Source organism: Xenopus tropicalis, chromosome 3 (assembly GCF_000004195.4).
Source record: "Xenopus tropicalis strain Nigerian chromosome 3, UCB_Xtro_10.0, whole genome shotgun sequence".
Taxonomy (NCBI): Eukaryota; Metazoa; Chordata; class Amphibia; order Anura; family Pipidae; genus Xenopus; species Xenopus tropicalis.
Genome location: NC_030679.2, coordinates 94624788 through 94639831, shown reverse-complemented (window position 1 = coordinate 94639831; position 15044 = coordinate 94624788). Strand labels below are relative to the sequence as shown.

The window sequence follows — 15044 nt, the reverse complement described above, 5'->3', positions numbered from 1 at the left end:
TGAATAACTATACCAAGGTTTTCACAAATAAATCTAGGCAACCAGTGATTGACCTCCTTTAGTGAGAATAGAGCTTTTTTTTAAGGAAAAGGGAAGATAAGTGGCGCTTTAGTTGTGTTGCCTTTTATACTGGTTTTACCATAATTTAAGGTCCATTGCAGACAGGCATGTTTTCATCACCTTGGTCATAGAGGGAAGATTTGCAATGATCAAACATCCAGCAGCTGCTTCCCAAATTAACTGTTTTGTACTTGTCAGTATGTATCAATCCAATATGGTGATTTCTGAAAATATCTGTGTGCCACTGCCCTAAGTCTTTATTCCAGCAAAATCATTATCAGTTGGATTTAAGCATCTCTGTATTATTATTATTATTGCCTATCCTCATACCATACTTGTCATTGCACAAGACTGTCTTAGCTGTATGTATTTTTCAACTGTGGGAAAGTGCAATGAGACCAAATGCAAGAATTTTAGCTTGCATTGCTCTAATTATTATAAATGCACATATCAACATCCATTGACCAATATTGCCAAATAGAAGATGGGTATGAATAAGACTGGAGTATGGTAACATTTCTGGACGTTTTACGCTTTGTGACCATACAAAAAGATTCAATGGTGCACTAATGCAATCAAAAGAAGATAGCTATTCTGGTCAAAGGGTATAGTTGAAATATAGCATATTGATTTTTTATTTGGATGGGTTTTGTGTGTGAACTTTCTTTATTTTTACCCTTTTACCCTAAGCACTTTAGTTCAGCACTTTACACAATATCAACTTTTGTGTATTAAGAACGATGTAATTTACAACTAATTGTCTTTTGTAATGGTGAATAGTGAATTAGTTAATTGACTTATAATTTAAATGAACAGCACCTGAAGCCATGTTTAAATTATTTTGACATTTTTCTTAATACATTTAAACACTGAATGCTGTTAATAGGCCCTTTAGTGGGGGAATCTTTTTGTTTCAGAATTCATTTTTGTGTTATCCTCATCTGGTTTAGGCTTGAATTCCAGAGGAAAACAGAACTATAACTGTACATTTGCAAGATATTGTCTTGATGATTTTATCATCTTTTCTGTTTTAATATGTCTGCTGTATTTTAACACAGGTGATGGTATGAATGCATACGTAGTGTACCGAGTTACAACTCAGGTAAGAAGCAGAATGTGACAGCAACAAGTTTTTTTATTAGCACTCAGTAAGTACACCCCCTCTGGACTTACTACTATAATTTGGGCTTTTTGAGTAAGGTACAGCAAATGACCTTCATTACATTAAAGCACCCAGCCACTTTGACTTGGCACTGTTCACCTTCTGAATGTTTTTTTTGTTTTTACAGGTAAAACACCAGAACTAAAGTTTTTCACTTGCTTTCCATTATTTGTTTTTGTCTGTTTCTCTAAAATTGAAGCTTAAACTTTAATGTTTCTCTCACTGGTATTTCGGACCAGTGATGTGCTGGCCAGCCTGATACACACGGATTAGGCGGGTTCAGCCCGACCTCAGCACACCATTTGCAACATTACACTGCTGGCTTGTGGTGTATGAATTTATAGGCGCATCCAACCCGGCATCTCCCCTCTATCTATAGACCCGCCCCCACGGATGATGTCACAGAAGGGGTGGGGCAGGGCAGGCATGGGCCCATAAATAGATGGGAAAAGCCTGGTGGGTAGAGTTCGAGTTGGGAGGAGACAAGTCGACCTGCGCATAAGTCAGGCACAAACTCCAAACTGTTACAGTTTGCTACATTAGTTGATACATTTCTCAGCAGTATTACAAAAGCAGTAGAAAATAAAAAGCAATAAAAAAAAGTCATTACTTCTGGTGAAATATTTGAAATTAAGTGAAAAAAAATGTTTGGAAGGTGAACTATGATGAACTATTTTTTTTTAGGTAGGTATTTTTGGTAGGGTTTAACACCGACAATTAACTTGTTTAAATAAGGATAATCTTAAGCTTTTTGGGTAGGATCAAACAGATGCTCTTCACGTTGTATTAAAGTACAGGAATAGTATCTATTATGCGTAATACTTGGAACTTGCGCCAGCCCTGTGGGCGTCTGTTGGACAGTCTGGTATTGCCTGATTTAGCCATACACACTAATGATCAGGTAGCATTGATTCATTAGTGTGGCCACTGGCCCAAGTCGGTGAACCTGTATAGTAATTGCCACTGCCACATCTATGCACTGAGATAAGACATCTGCAGATTAAATATTATGTCCAAAAATAGCAGCTGTGGTCCAGTAGAATCTTAGGATAATAAAGTACACAATACGCCTGTGGTACTGAGGAAGTCACTCAAGCAAAGGGTGACTAGAATGTCTAAGAGTACCTTCCAGATAACTAGGGTATACACAAGATAACTGGGTTATAAGGGGGAAAAAATGTAAATATAAAAATATTTATGCACAGAAATGTACATAATCTGGACATAGTCAGGGTTAGCTACTGGCACATTATCATTGGTTTAACAGATTGCAACATATGCATGTATGCCTTTTTTTTAAAAAAACTTTTATAGAAAGAAACAAAGGTGTATTCATATTTTGTACCAGGTAGTGTTTCTAGCATGTAGTCTAATCTTAAAATATTCCAGTAACCCTTTTCTTGCTGTACTTGGTGCTGGTAGACAGGTACTGAACAACCATCAATAATGATTCTGTGTGTGTCAGGAAAGCCCTCAAAGTTACAAAAGCTCTCAAATGCTATATTGTTCTATTTATTTTTAAATAAATTCTTATTTGGCATTTTTATTTTTTTTATTTTTCAATTAAGTTTTGTGTGTAACTTACTATGATTGTCTTTTGTTACAGACCAATTTACTAATGTTTAAGAGCAAGCACTTCACTGTGAAGAGACGGTTCAGTGACTTCCTGGGCCTATATGAGAAACTCTCAGAAAAGCACTCACAGAATGGGTTTATTATAGCACCACCTCCAGAGAAGAGCCTTATCGGTAATTCCCGTACAATATTCACATCTATATAAGCATTCTATACTAGCAGTACAGATCCAGACCAGATTTCTGGAAGTATACTGAAGTGTTCTCATGTTTCCAAGATAAATAAGAATACATGCTAATAATTTTTGCTGTGATCAGATACCTGTAAAGGTGCATCACTACCTAGACCATTAAACACTATAACATTACACTTTTGTTATTATGGTTTACAGGATATCAGTATAAAACATTTCCTGAGGATCTACTGAACATTGCTCGTATTTAACAACATGAGTTACAACATAGCTGATAGGGAAAATGCCCAAACACCCGCTTTTAGGTAGCCCTTTTCAGATCTCTAAACTAGGACTGACCTGCCTAAACAAGGACAGTTTCTTGATATGTAGCTATCTTTGACACAGGTGTACTTTAACTATAACTATTTTTCAGGAGTGAGCCCAAAACTGGTTTTGTCTTGTCTCTCTGTTGAAGCATGAATAGCCAAAGGGCTGGTAACACTAAAAACAGCTCTTTTCTGTTCTTTGGGAATTTGACCCTTGTTAATCACAACCTAAGAAGGTCATTGAATTCTAAATGTTATTTAGAATTAGCAGTGTCTACTGCACTCTGCATTGATGACCCCACTGCTGCAAAGAATTTTTTATCATAAAGGTATTATACCATACAGCTTTAAAAGTACAGGTTAAGAGGATATTTATATTTAAAAGTATAAGAAGAAATTAAGTTTTAGATTTACTGACCACTTTAAGGACATGTAAACCCCACACACAAAAATGTAATCAGTGAACAGCCTCTTTCAATACCTGCCACACTGGTTGTCCAGAGGTTAATAGTAAGGCTGCAGTGTTCCTTTTATCACTTAGATTTCCTTCTGCTCCTGTAACCCACTCGGCCCCCTCCCTCAGGAATTTGCTTTGGCTGTTGGCTTGTGGGCATGCTCAGTTGTTCTAAGCTCAGACTACTAAACACGCCCCCCAGTCTAGCAGCCAGTAAAGAGATGGCATTGCTGGTTCCCATAGAAACTCAGCTCTAGCTGTCTGCTTCAGTTTTTTTCTCCTGAGCTCAGCTTTACCATTACAGTGCTCAAACAAAGCAGAACTTTTATCAGAGGCAGTTCTGCCTGTGTGAGCCTGTATTCTTGATGAAATGTATGCTGGATAAGGGTCTGTGTGTGTATGCTGTTTAGGATTTAAATGTAACTGATTATGTATAAGAGGAAAAATGGCCACCGGGTGAAAGCTGCTATTTGCTTTAGGAAAATGTGATGGTGCTGGCAAACGGAGGGGATATATGCAGTACAAATTATGCCATTTGGGTGCGGTAGACGTGCCCAACTGATATACTTTGTAGGCAAGTGTAGCCTTTACATGTCCTTTAAACCAATGCTGGCACTGACATTGACTTTTGTCACAATTGCTGCATTTTTGGTGCTACAACAGCCTGAAAGTACAGCCCTGACTCCTTGTAGAGCTTTTAAGCTTATTGTGTTGCCATAAAAATTAACTAGCAGTCACCCAGTGTCAGGTGCTCAGTAAGGAATTGGCTTATTAATCTGTTCTTTTAGTTATATAGTATATTATGAATATAATATTTGTGTGTATTGTGCCTGAGTCTGAGCTTTCAGAAAGAATCAGTGCTACACATTAGAACTGCTTTCAGGTAACCTCTTGTTTCTCTTACTCCCATGAAACTGGAGGAGTACCAAGCCAGACTTGGATTTCTTACTATTAAGTGCTATTCTGTTATCTACTGGGAGCTACTATCTTGCTCCCTTCCCATTGTTTTGCTGGGAGGGAGGGGAAATCACTCCAACAGCGCAGCAGTAAAGTGTAACCGAACTTTATCAGAACACAGGGCACATGGCTGTGGCACCCTGGGAAATGAAGAATATGGCTAGCCCCATGTGAAATTTCAAAATTAAATATAAAAAAAATCTGTTTGTGTTTTTGAAAAACAGATTTCAATGTTTGATTTTGCTGGAGAAGCTATATTAACTGATGCATTTTTTTTTTTTTTTTTTTAAATAAACGTGTTTTCCCATAACTGTATTCCTTTAAAGAAAGAGGCTTCTTTGTAATGTATAACTGGACTGTCATTCAAAATAGGCCCACAGAGGCCCAACAGCTCCCCACCAGCCTAATAAATAGTGACTGTCTATGGCGTCTTACAGCAGCCCCTTTGGCATTTGCCAGAATCCACAGATTGCCAGCCTGGTCCTGTATAAGACATATGGTTGCCACGTGTCCGGTTTTGACTCGGACAGCCTGGCTTTCAGAAAGTCTGTCTGGGTCAAAACCTCCTGCTTGGTTTTCCAAATTAGGACTCACTGAGATTGACGATTGCAACGTCATAGCCCTGCCCAGTGATATCACGGCTCTTCCCCGCCCCATGATGTCACGGCAAACGCTTCTTCCCTACCTTTGTGATGCCAATGCCCCCCCCCCCCACACACGACGACAAACGCTGGCGTCTGTAATGTGAACTAGAAAAGTATTTGCAAATGTTTTTTTATTATACTTTTTGTGCCAACCATTCACTTTTTAAAATTGTATTACAGTCTTAACTTACTCATGTAGTTTGTAAGCGTTTTAATGTACAGTAGGCCAGTTCCCTTGTATAGCCTCTTTTAGCATGTGTGGGTACAGTAATAACAGGTATTTTTGCAGCAACATTTGTTAGCTTTATTGCAGTTTCATGCACTATAAAAAATTGAGTAAAGAAAATAATGTGCAAGTGCGCAAGTTAATTATTCCAGTCGTATTTACCATATCATATTATTCAGTTTTAAAGCATTTGCACATTTTGTTAAGTTAGCTGAATTTGAAACGTTGTTTTTCTTTCAGGTATGACCAAAGTAAAGGTGGGTAAAGAGGATTCCTCTTCAGCAGAGTTTCTGGAGAGGAGAAGAGCAGCTTTAGAAAGGTAGATTTTTTTTACAGCATTTTTAATTATTAATGATGAGTTTTTGGGGGGCTGGCAAGAATGAAATACCTGACTGCTTCAGCCTGCCATGCCCTAACATTAATAAAGTACAAATACACAATACTTTATACATCTAAATCAAAGGCCTTAGTTTAGAGTAATGTTTCTTAGTAGATGAAAACTGTAAATCACTTTTTTTTTTCTCATAGGTACCTCCAAAGAATAGTAAGTCATCCTACGCTCCTTCAGGACCCTGATGTGAGGGATTTTCTGGAAAAGGATGAGGTAAAATGAAAAAGTGCTTCCTGTGATCAGTACTATTTAATGTAATCACATCTGATGTTTATGTTGTCAAAAGTCCATGCAATTAGTTTGCCCTTCAATTACTGTGACCTTCTGTAGTGTTTTGCATATCTATGCCCTACTCATGTTGCTGTATACATTTTTTTGTGGTACATTATAAAAGCATACCATATTTAAAAATACTCTCAAAACATATTGTAAAATGGGCAGTCCTTATGGGTTTTTTTCTGGTTGTGCATAAACGGTTCAAGGGGCAAAACTTACCCTAGCCCAATGACTGTATACACCCATCAATATTTATCTTTTAGTGATGCAGTACAGTGCAATGAAAGCTCAATATAGCTCAACTTTTATAACTCTAGAAATAAATGGCTCTTTTTACTGCATTTTGCTGTTGTAATTAGAATAACCTAGTTACACCACATTCAGACTTATATAAATATTGTAATTTTGGGCTAGCTGCTGACATTTTCTTGCCCACCATTAATCTTTCTTTGAGGGATAAAAATTATTTTTAGGCTTTACGGGTGTAGTTGCTGCAGAGTTATGGTTTAAAGGACAACATTCCCCTAAAAATATCTTTTGTCTTGGTAGCAACAGGTTTTCGTCCTCTAAATCTATTCAAGGGCATCAATGCCAGTTGGCATTAAGTTAAATTAAGTTGATACTGAAGTTTCTACTTTTATAAATTCCAGTGTGGTTAGTGTTTGTCTTTAGAAATCTATGTAAAGTGTTTGAAGCCCTTTATGTGACAGACCTGACACTAAAGTACCATCATTCTGAAGCCATAGCTTGTACATTCCTGGGTGGGGGTTTTTTTTTGTTTTGTTTTTTAAATCTATGCCATGCAGTATTTTTACTGGAAACATGCAGCACAGCAAGATTAAAAAAAAAAACCCCATGGCTTTAAAGAGTTAAGCTTATTACAAGTCTGGCCCTGTTTACTAAGGTACCTGTTAGCTTCTGGTAAATTTTGGAGTTGGAATGTAAGCATCTGAAACAATCCACAGTATCTTTTGTACAAATCTGCAACTCAAAATGAAACCGTTTTCTGTTCTCTGTGCTTCTTTATATAAAAAGTGACCATATGGGAAGCTGCCATTCTACATAGGACATGGTTTGTGTAATATTCTGTAGCTGCATTATTGTCATTGACATTGGCAATTTTGTAAACATTACAGAACAGAAACACAATTTTTCCAGTGATATTCTGACCCTAAAGGCAGATGCTTTGGATTCACCCACTTCTCTCTCCGCCTGCAGAGAGAAGTGGATCCCCTCCCATCCATTTCTTCATGTAGCTATACTAACAAGTTTATACAAACTTATAGGAACTGCACTCCATGTGCTCACTCACCATTGATGCAGAATAACTATCGACACTCTCTCATACTGGCCACCAAATAACGGTGCACACAAGGTTTGCGCGTAAATGCCCACTACTAAAATGCAGCTTAGTTACCATTAAATAAGATAATGTTTTATTAGTACAGAGAAATTATTTAAAAAAATTAGAATTATTTTCTTATAACTGACTCTATCGGAGATGGCCTTTTTGTAATTTGGAGCTTTCTGGATAACAGGTTTTGGCATTAAGGAGTCTATACCTGTAGTATATTACTGTCGTTCCTCAACGTTAGATTTTTTCCTAACTGAATAAAGCTCAACAATGTAACTATGTGTTACTAGTGCAGTGCTAATTGCTGCCTTACCTGGAATCAGCCAGTTAGAGCAGGTTATATCTGTTAGTCACTCACAGCATCAGCCTTTTGCCTGCAGCCAAAAAAAAAATGTTAGTTTATGAACTGTAAGATTTAAAAAGAATAAAAGTTGTTTGTGAAACAAAGTTATTAAATATCATCTTGTTTAGTGGATTTTTAAAGGGACTGTCATGATTTTTATGGTGTACCTTTTATTTCTAAATGACACTGGCTTACATAGCAAATAATTCACTCTACCATTAAAAATGTTATTCTTGAACCTTGCTACCTTTTTGCTACCTTCCCACTGTTCGGCTGATCTGTATGTGATTTAAAAAAAAAAGATTTCAATGCAGGATTCTAATGTGTTTAGAAACATGTTTTCACATGACAGTATTCCTTTAAAGTAGTGGCATTTACCATTTAAATATATATTTAGGTATAGACTTGTTTATTTATCTCCTGGTATTTATATAGCACTGACACATTTTCACGGCACTTTACAGAGATTAGACATCATTTATATCTGTCCCTGCCCCAGGAGATTGTACAATTTAGGGCTCTGGCACACGGGGAGATTAGTCGCCTGCGACAAATCTCCTGTGTCTCGGGCGACTAATCTTCCCGGATTGCCATCACTGAAATCGCGTCGCCGCGTATGCCATCCCACCGGCGATTTACATTTTCGCCGGTGGGATGGCAATCCGGGGAGATTAGTCGCCCGCGAACAGGGAGTTTTGTCGCAGGCGACTAATCTTCCCGTGTGCCAGAGCCCTTAAGGTCACTTTGATATGTTGTAGGGCTAGTTTTATCAGCAGTCAGTTAATCTGCCTGTATGTTTTCGGAGTGTGAGACTTAAATCAGAAAGGTGAATACTGGCTCACAATAAAGGCCCACACATCTTTGTGTTTCTCCAAACATTTCTGTCTCTTTTGCAGCTTCCACGTGCAGTCAGCACCCAAGCTCTAAGTGGAGCAGGACTTCTCAAGATGTTCAACAGAGCCACCGATGCAGTCAATAAAATGACTATTAAAATGAATGAATCAGATGCTGTAAGTATATATGTTTTATTTTAATTTAAAGCTGGAGAGTCAAATACAGGTAGCGATAGAAGGGAAATGTAGGCTTGCCTGAAGCTGCTATGTGAAACATAAGCCCAATATATAGAAATTGTGTTCTGCCTGTTCTTTTAATTTAGACATATCTGTTTTATTTATATTAAAGCAGAAACATGACTTTGTTACACACTCACTCTTTCCGTTTTGCTGAGCTGCTTTATAAGTAGCATGATATGCGCAAAACATTTTGTACAAAAGCAAACAGGCAAATTTAGGAATGCTTGAGCAACCGGGGTCAGGCAAAAGCATTGCAGAAACTGCAAGTGAGTTCCTAGACTCTTTCTGCAGTCTATTACTTTGGCTTGCCTCTGAACCAAATAATAATAAAAAAAAAATTTAGGAGCTTGTTTTTGGCAAAAGTAAAAAGCTTGCCTCCTAAAACCTGTAGTTCAGGATGTCAGACTCCCAGTTTCTGCAATAATTTTGCCTAGACCTACAAGCTCCCGTTTTTCTAAATCTTCCTCTCTGTTTTATGTGTTGTGACCCATATACCACAGTTTATAATTTTGTGCACACAGGGTCGGCTGTATGTTGGTCACATCATTGTGCATTAGTCGCTTCTGCTGTAGTTACTATTCAAAGGGAGCCCAGGCTTGTGCATGATAAGAAATACAGCTAAAAAGTATAATGGAATGCAAGACTAAGCACAAAATAACTAAGCTGTACATGCAACTTTTGCATTGTTATATTCTCAATTAGAACATTATTTTACGGCAAATATTAATTGCGCATAATACATTTTTTTTTAAGTTTTATCCATCTGGGCTTTGACACAAACTGTAAAATTGCACAGTCTGTTTTCTGTTGACGATAAAGCAGTGTAAATTTGTTACATTTAAATTGGATATGCACCTTGAAAAAATTGGTTGCATTTTCTTCTTTTAATAAATGTTTTCTCCAAAATAGTCTACTTTTCAAAACTTGAAATGTGTTTCCACTTTATGTTGAACATCCCTAGATAAAGGGCTCTGTATACACCAAACAAATCCTTCCCCGAGATACAGACTTTGTGAAGCTTTAAAAAGTTTGTTATACAGTGGATTAATCTGTGGACTAGTATTATGTTTTACTACTATCTGTTCTTCAAACAGTAACTTGGTACAACCAGGAAGTTGGAAAGAAAAAAGCGGTTTCAGTGTTTGCCCTATTTAGTGAAAGAAATTCCGTAAATATTTCTTAATTAATGCATAGCTGAACAGCTTGCCTCAGGTTTTGCCATAATCGCAGCATGGTTTAAGACTAACCAGAACCACAACCTCCTGCTTCCACTTATTCTATAGGAAATTAACTTTATTGCTAAGCATACCTATTGCATGAGGGCATTTCTTAGTCAGGAAGCAGTGGCTTATGTACAGTGGAGGAAATAATTATTTGACCCCTCACTGATTTTGTAAGTTTGTCCAATGACAAAGAAATGAAAAGTCTCAGAACAGTATCATTTCAATGGTAGGTTTATTTTAACAGTGGCAGATAGCACATCAAAAGGAAAATCGAAAAAATAACTTTAAATAAAAGATAGCAACTGATTTGCATTTCATTGAGTGAAATAAGTTTTTGAACCCTCTAACAAAAAAAGACTTAATACTTAGTGGAAAAACCCTTGTTTGCAAGCACAGAGGTCAAACGTTTCTTGTAATTGATGACCAAGTTTGCGCACATTTTAGGAGGAATGTTGGTCCCACTCCTCTTTGCAGATCATCTCTAAATCCCTAAGGTTTCGAGGCTGTCTCTGTGCAACTCTGAGCTTGAGCTCCCTCCATAGGTTTTCTATTGGATTAAGGTCCGGAGACTGACTAGGCCACTCCATGACCTTAATGTGCTTCTTCTTGAGCCACTCCTTTGTTGCCTTTGCTGTATGTTTTGGGTCATTGTCGTGCTGGAACACCCATCCACGACCCATTTTCAGTTTCCTGGCAGAGGGAAGGAGGTTGTCGTTCAGGATTTCACGATACATGGCTCCGTCCATTTTCCCGTTAATGCGAATAAGTTGTCCTGTGCCCTTAGCAGAAAAACACCCCCAAAGCAAAATGTTTCCACCCCCATGCTTGACGGTGGGGACGGTGTTTTGGGGGTCATAGGCAGCATTTTTCTTCCTCCAAACACAGCGAGTTGAGTTAATGCCAAAGAGCTCCATTTTGGTCTCATCAGACCACAGCACCTTCTCCCAGTCACTCACAGAATTATTCAGGTGTTCATTGGCAAACTTCAGACGGGCCTGCACATGTGCCTTCTTGAGCAGGGGGACCTTGCGAGCCCTGCAGGATTTTAATCCATTGCGGTGTAATGTGTTTCCAATGGTTTTCTTGGTGACTGTGGTCCCTGCTAATTTGAGGTCATTAACTAACTCCTCCCGTGTAGTTCTAGGATGCTTTTTCACCTTTCTCAGAATCATTGACACCCCACGAGGTGAGATCTTGCGTGGAGCCCCAGAGCGAGGTCGATTGATGGTCATTTTGTGCTCCTTCCATTTTCGAACAATCGCACCAACAGTTGTCACCTTCTCTCCCAGCTTCTTGCTAATGGTTTTGTAGCCCATTCCAGCCTTGTGCAGGTCTACAATTTTGTCTCTGACATCCTTGGACAGCTCTTTGGTCTTTCCCATGTTGGAGAGTTTGGAGTCTGCTTGACTGATTGATTCTGTGGACAGGTGTCTTTTATACAGGTGACTAGTTAAGACAGGTGTCCTTAATGAGGTTGACTAATTGAGTAGAAGTGTCTAACCACTCTGTGGGAGCCAGAACTCTTAATGGTTGGTAGGGGTTCAAAAACTTATTTCACTCAATGAAATGCAAATCAGTTGCTATCTTTTATTTAAAGTTATTTTTTCGATTTTCCTTTTGATGTGCTATCTGCCACTGTTAAAATAAACCTACCATTGAAATGATACTGTTCTGAGACTTTTCATTTCTTTGTCATTGGACAAACTTACAAAATCAGTGAGGGGTCAAATAATTATTTCCTCCACTGTAGAATGTATGTATGTAGGATAATATTGTTCCCCAATTGATTATACCTATTTGTATTACTGTGGCATTTTTTTTTTTGGTATGGCAGCTACATTTATATTGTCACTGTAATGTGAGCTGATATTGTAATCACGTTTCTGTGTTTGCTTTTCTGAAGTAGAAAGAGAAATAATCGGTAGCCTAAAAGAACAATAAAATACAATTCTACCACTTTTAAGTAAATAATGTTTTATTTTGTTTGGCTGTTTAGTGGTTTGAGGACAAATTCCAGGAGGTGGAATGTGAAGAACAACATCTTCGAAAGCTGCACACAGTTGTGGAAACTTTAGTGAATCATAGAAAAGGTAAAAACTTTGTAAAAGTGAGCACTCCGGTTATATTGTCTGCTGCCTATGGTGGCAGCAGACCTAAATACAGGGCTGCTTATTCTTTGAGCATTCCATTAATAAATGTGGTATCTTGCACTTGCAGGTAGAAGTGTGTTTGCTGATAGTTTTGGACATTCTTGCAAAAACTGTTTTCAGTTCCATTGTTTTAGAAAAGCATTGAACCCATTAGTTTGGTATTTGTCGAATCCCAAAATCCTTCTCGGCAGATTTGGGCCAATAAAGAATTAAATCCGAACCCACTGCGGCGCTGGAAATTGTTGGTACACAGACAGAAGTAGCGTGTGCAAATTTACATGCTTGCATAGGGCAAAAAAAATATTTTGCTAATATAGGATTGTCATATTTAAATCTCTCATTCAAACCATTGCCTGGTTTCTAGAGTGTAGGGAGCCTAGCAATCAAACTGGAGAACTGCTGAACAGTTGGTAACCAGCAGTGCCCCCTCCCCGCAAGTGCATTGGTAGCCAGCCCAACCCAACAGTGCCCCCCCCCGGCATCTTCTTCAGCTTCACCGGCATCTTCTTTGTCTTCTGTGGCTCCTCCAGCATCTTCAGCGTATTCAGCAGCGGCTCCTGCAACACTTCTGAAGTAAGCCAGGCCATTTTATAAGGTTGTGCCCCATGCGTACTGACGTCACACGTACGGACGGGGCGCGACCAATAGGATTACCCACTGACCACCAATGACAGGGCCCAGAATTGATTAAAAGTTTAAAGTTAAAATTGCCCGGGCCTGGTGCCCCCTGATGGCGGCTTTGTGCCCACCTTAAGACTGGAGACATTGTTTAGGTTTCTTGTTACCATGACTTTCCTATAAGACATTTTATTTGTACTAGGGATCAGCACACACTGTACATCTTGTGAACAACAGTTCAGTAAAGGATCTTTATCCCCAGTGCAAACAAACAAAAAAGCATTTGCTCTTTGGAGACTGAACAGTAAAGACACAGGCAAAGTGGTAAGCCTAAAGGAGGCCATACACATTACGATCCAAGGTTGTCAAACGAGCAGATCTTCTCCCAATATGCTCACCTGGGCAGTATTGGGCTATTTCAATAGTTTGGCCCTAAGGCCATCTAATTAAAATGGCTGGCATAGGTGCCGTTGGAATGAAGACTGCAACAATGAGCAATCCTGCTGTCAGACTCACCGAATCAGGTGGCTTGATAGAAGTGGCAGATTGAGATCTGAAAAGTTTTAGTCAAGATGTCACTGGTGCCCATACACAGGCAGATAAGCTGCCAAATCTGTCTAAAGACCACCTTTACTCTGATATAATTTTCGATGGCATAATTGTTTTTTCAACACAGTGCTTCTTTAATGTTTTTTGCAGAACTAGCTCTGAACACTGCCCTATTTGCTAAGAGTCTTGCCATGCTGGGGAGCTCAGAGGATAACACAGCCCTTTCCCGGGCTTTGTCCCAACTAGCTGAGGTGGAGGAGAAGATAGAGCAACTACATCAGGAGCAGGCCAACAGTGATTTCTTCCTGCTTGCGGAGCTCTTGGCTGATTACATCCGTATGCTTTCTGCGGTCAGGGTGAGTATTGTATGTGGTGATATCCTGGCCCTAGTTTGCTTCTGTACCCTGATACCAAATTCTCTTTTAAATGAGACATATAATTTAAAAATAAAGAATCTACCATTGAATTATACTCCTCTAAATATAGAAGGATTGTGCTTAAAAAAACATTGTGTTTCGGACAGATATATTGAGAAATTCCACCAAATCCCCACTAGTCCCGCCCATCTGTTCCACTTCCTGCTGGCTGAGTTCTCTGGATGTGCAGGGGAGCCAGCGGCTCTCAGTACACTGCACTGTAGGATAGGAACCAATCAGCAGATAGGCTGACCTGATCGGAAACTGAAGCCCGTCTTTGCTTGTGTGAGTGCAAGGTTATGATTGGCTCTCCCCCTCCTACTATGCTTCTGGCAGGGACCATTAGGACACACCTCTCCTTCATCTGAAACAGGGACAGAGAACTGATAGGATCTATAGGGAGCTCAAATAAAGGGGCCATTTTTACAGATAGGATTCATTTTTAGCCCAAAGTGAAACCAGCACCATATATTATTCACAATTTCCTACAAGATTATGTTTTTTTCGATTTATCCAATATGTCTCCTTTAAAGTTATTAGTTTTATACATCTCTGAAAATAACAATGCAGTATTTGTAAATGTGTACATTTTTTCTAGATATAGATAAATGGAGGGCACTGACTTCACAGTCACAAAATACAATATAGATATTTGGTGCAAAAAAAAAAAAAAAAATTGTACCCCCCCATATATAGGGTACCAAAGACAGTATAAATTTAAATAAAGTAAGGGCTTGCATGCAAATAATTACAGGCACAGTGGTAGTATTAAATAATAGTTAACACAGGTAAGCGGATACACTTGCTACAGATGAGAATTACCCCAACGTTTCCCCTTCAAAGAGGCTTTCTGTTCCGAAGCGTTACCTGTGTCTTTTTTTTCCTGTGCACATTTTTATGGTATGTATTACTTCATAATATCATGTGTTATTTTCTGTATTTTTGTGATTAAAATTGACTGTTGTTAAACCTTCTGCATATTATATAAACTCTTTTTTAATACGACCACTGTGCCTGTGATTATTTGTGTGCAAGCCCTTACTTTATTTAAATTTACATATTTTCTCTCCCA

General features: G+C 38.6%; 1 protein-coding gene across 2 annotated transcripts in view; it reads left to right on the top strand.

Annotated features, from left to right (window-relative positions):
- The window catches only part of snx1 (sorting nexin 1), a 30744-nt gene that overhangs the window by 8533 nt on the left and 7167 nt on the right, over nucleotides 1-15044 (top strand). For both annotated transcript variants that reach the window (XM_002938872.5, XM_031899139.1), the window contains 7 exons: nucleotides 1119-1162; nucleotides 2829-2970; nucleotides 5820-5898; nucleotides 6108-6183; nucleotides 8840-8953; nucleotides 12236-12329; nucleotides 13707-13912. In XM_002938872.5, coding sequence (XP_002938918.2) covers nucleotides 1119-1162; nucleotides 2829-2970; nucleotides 5820-5898; nucleotides 6108-6183; nucleotides 8840-8953; nucleotides 12236-12329; nucleotides 13707-13912 — 755 coding nt within the window. The remainder of the gene's footprint in view (nucleotides 1-1118; nucleotides 1163-2828; nucleotides 2971-5819; nucleotides 5899-6107; nucleotides 6184-8839; nucleotides 8954-12235; nucleotides 12330-13706; nucleotides 13913-15044) is intronic.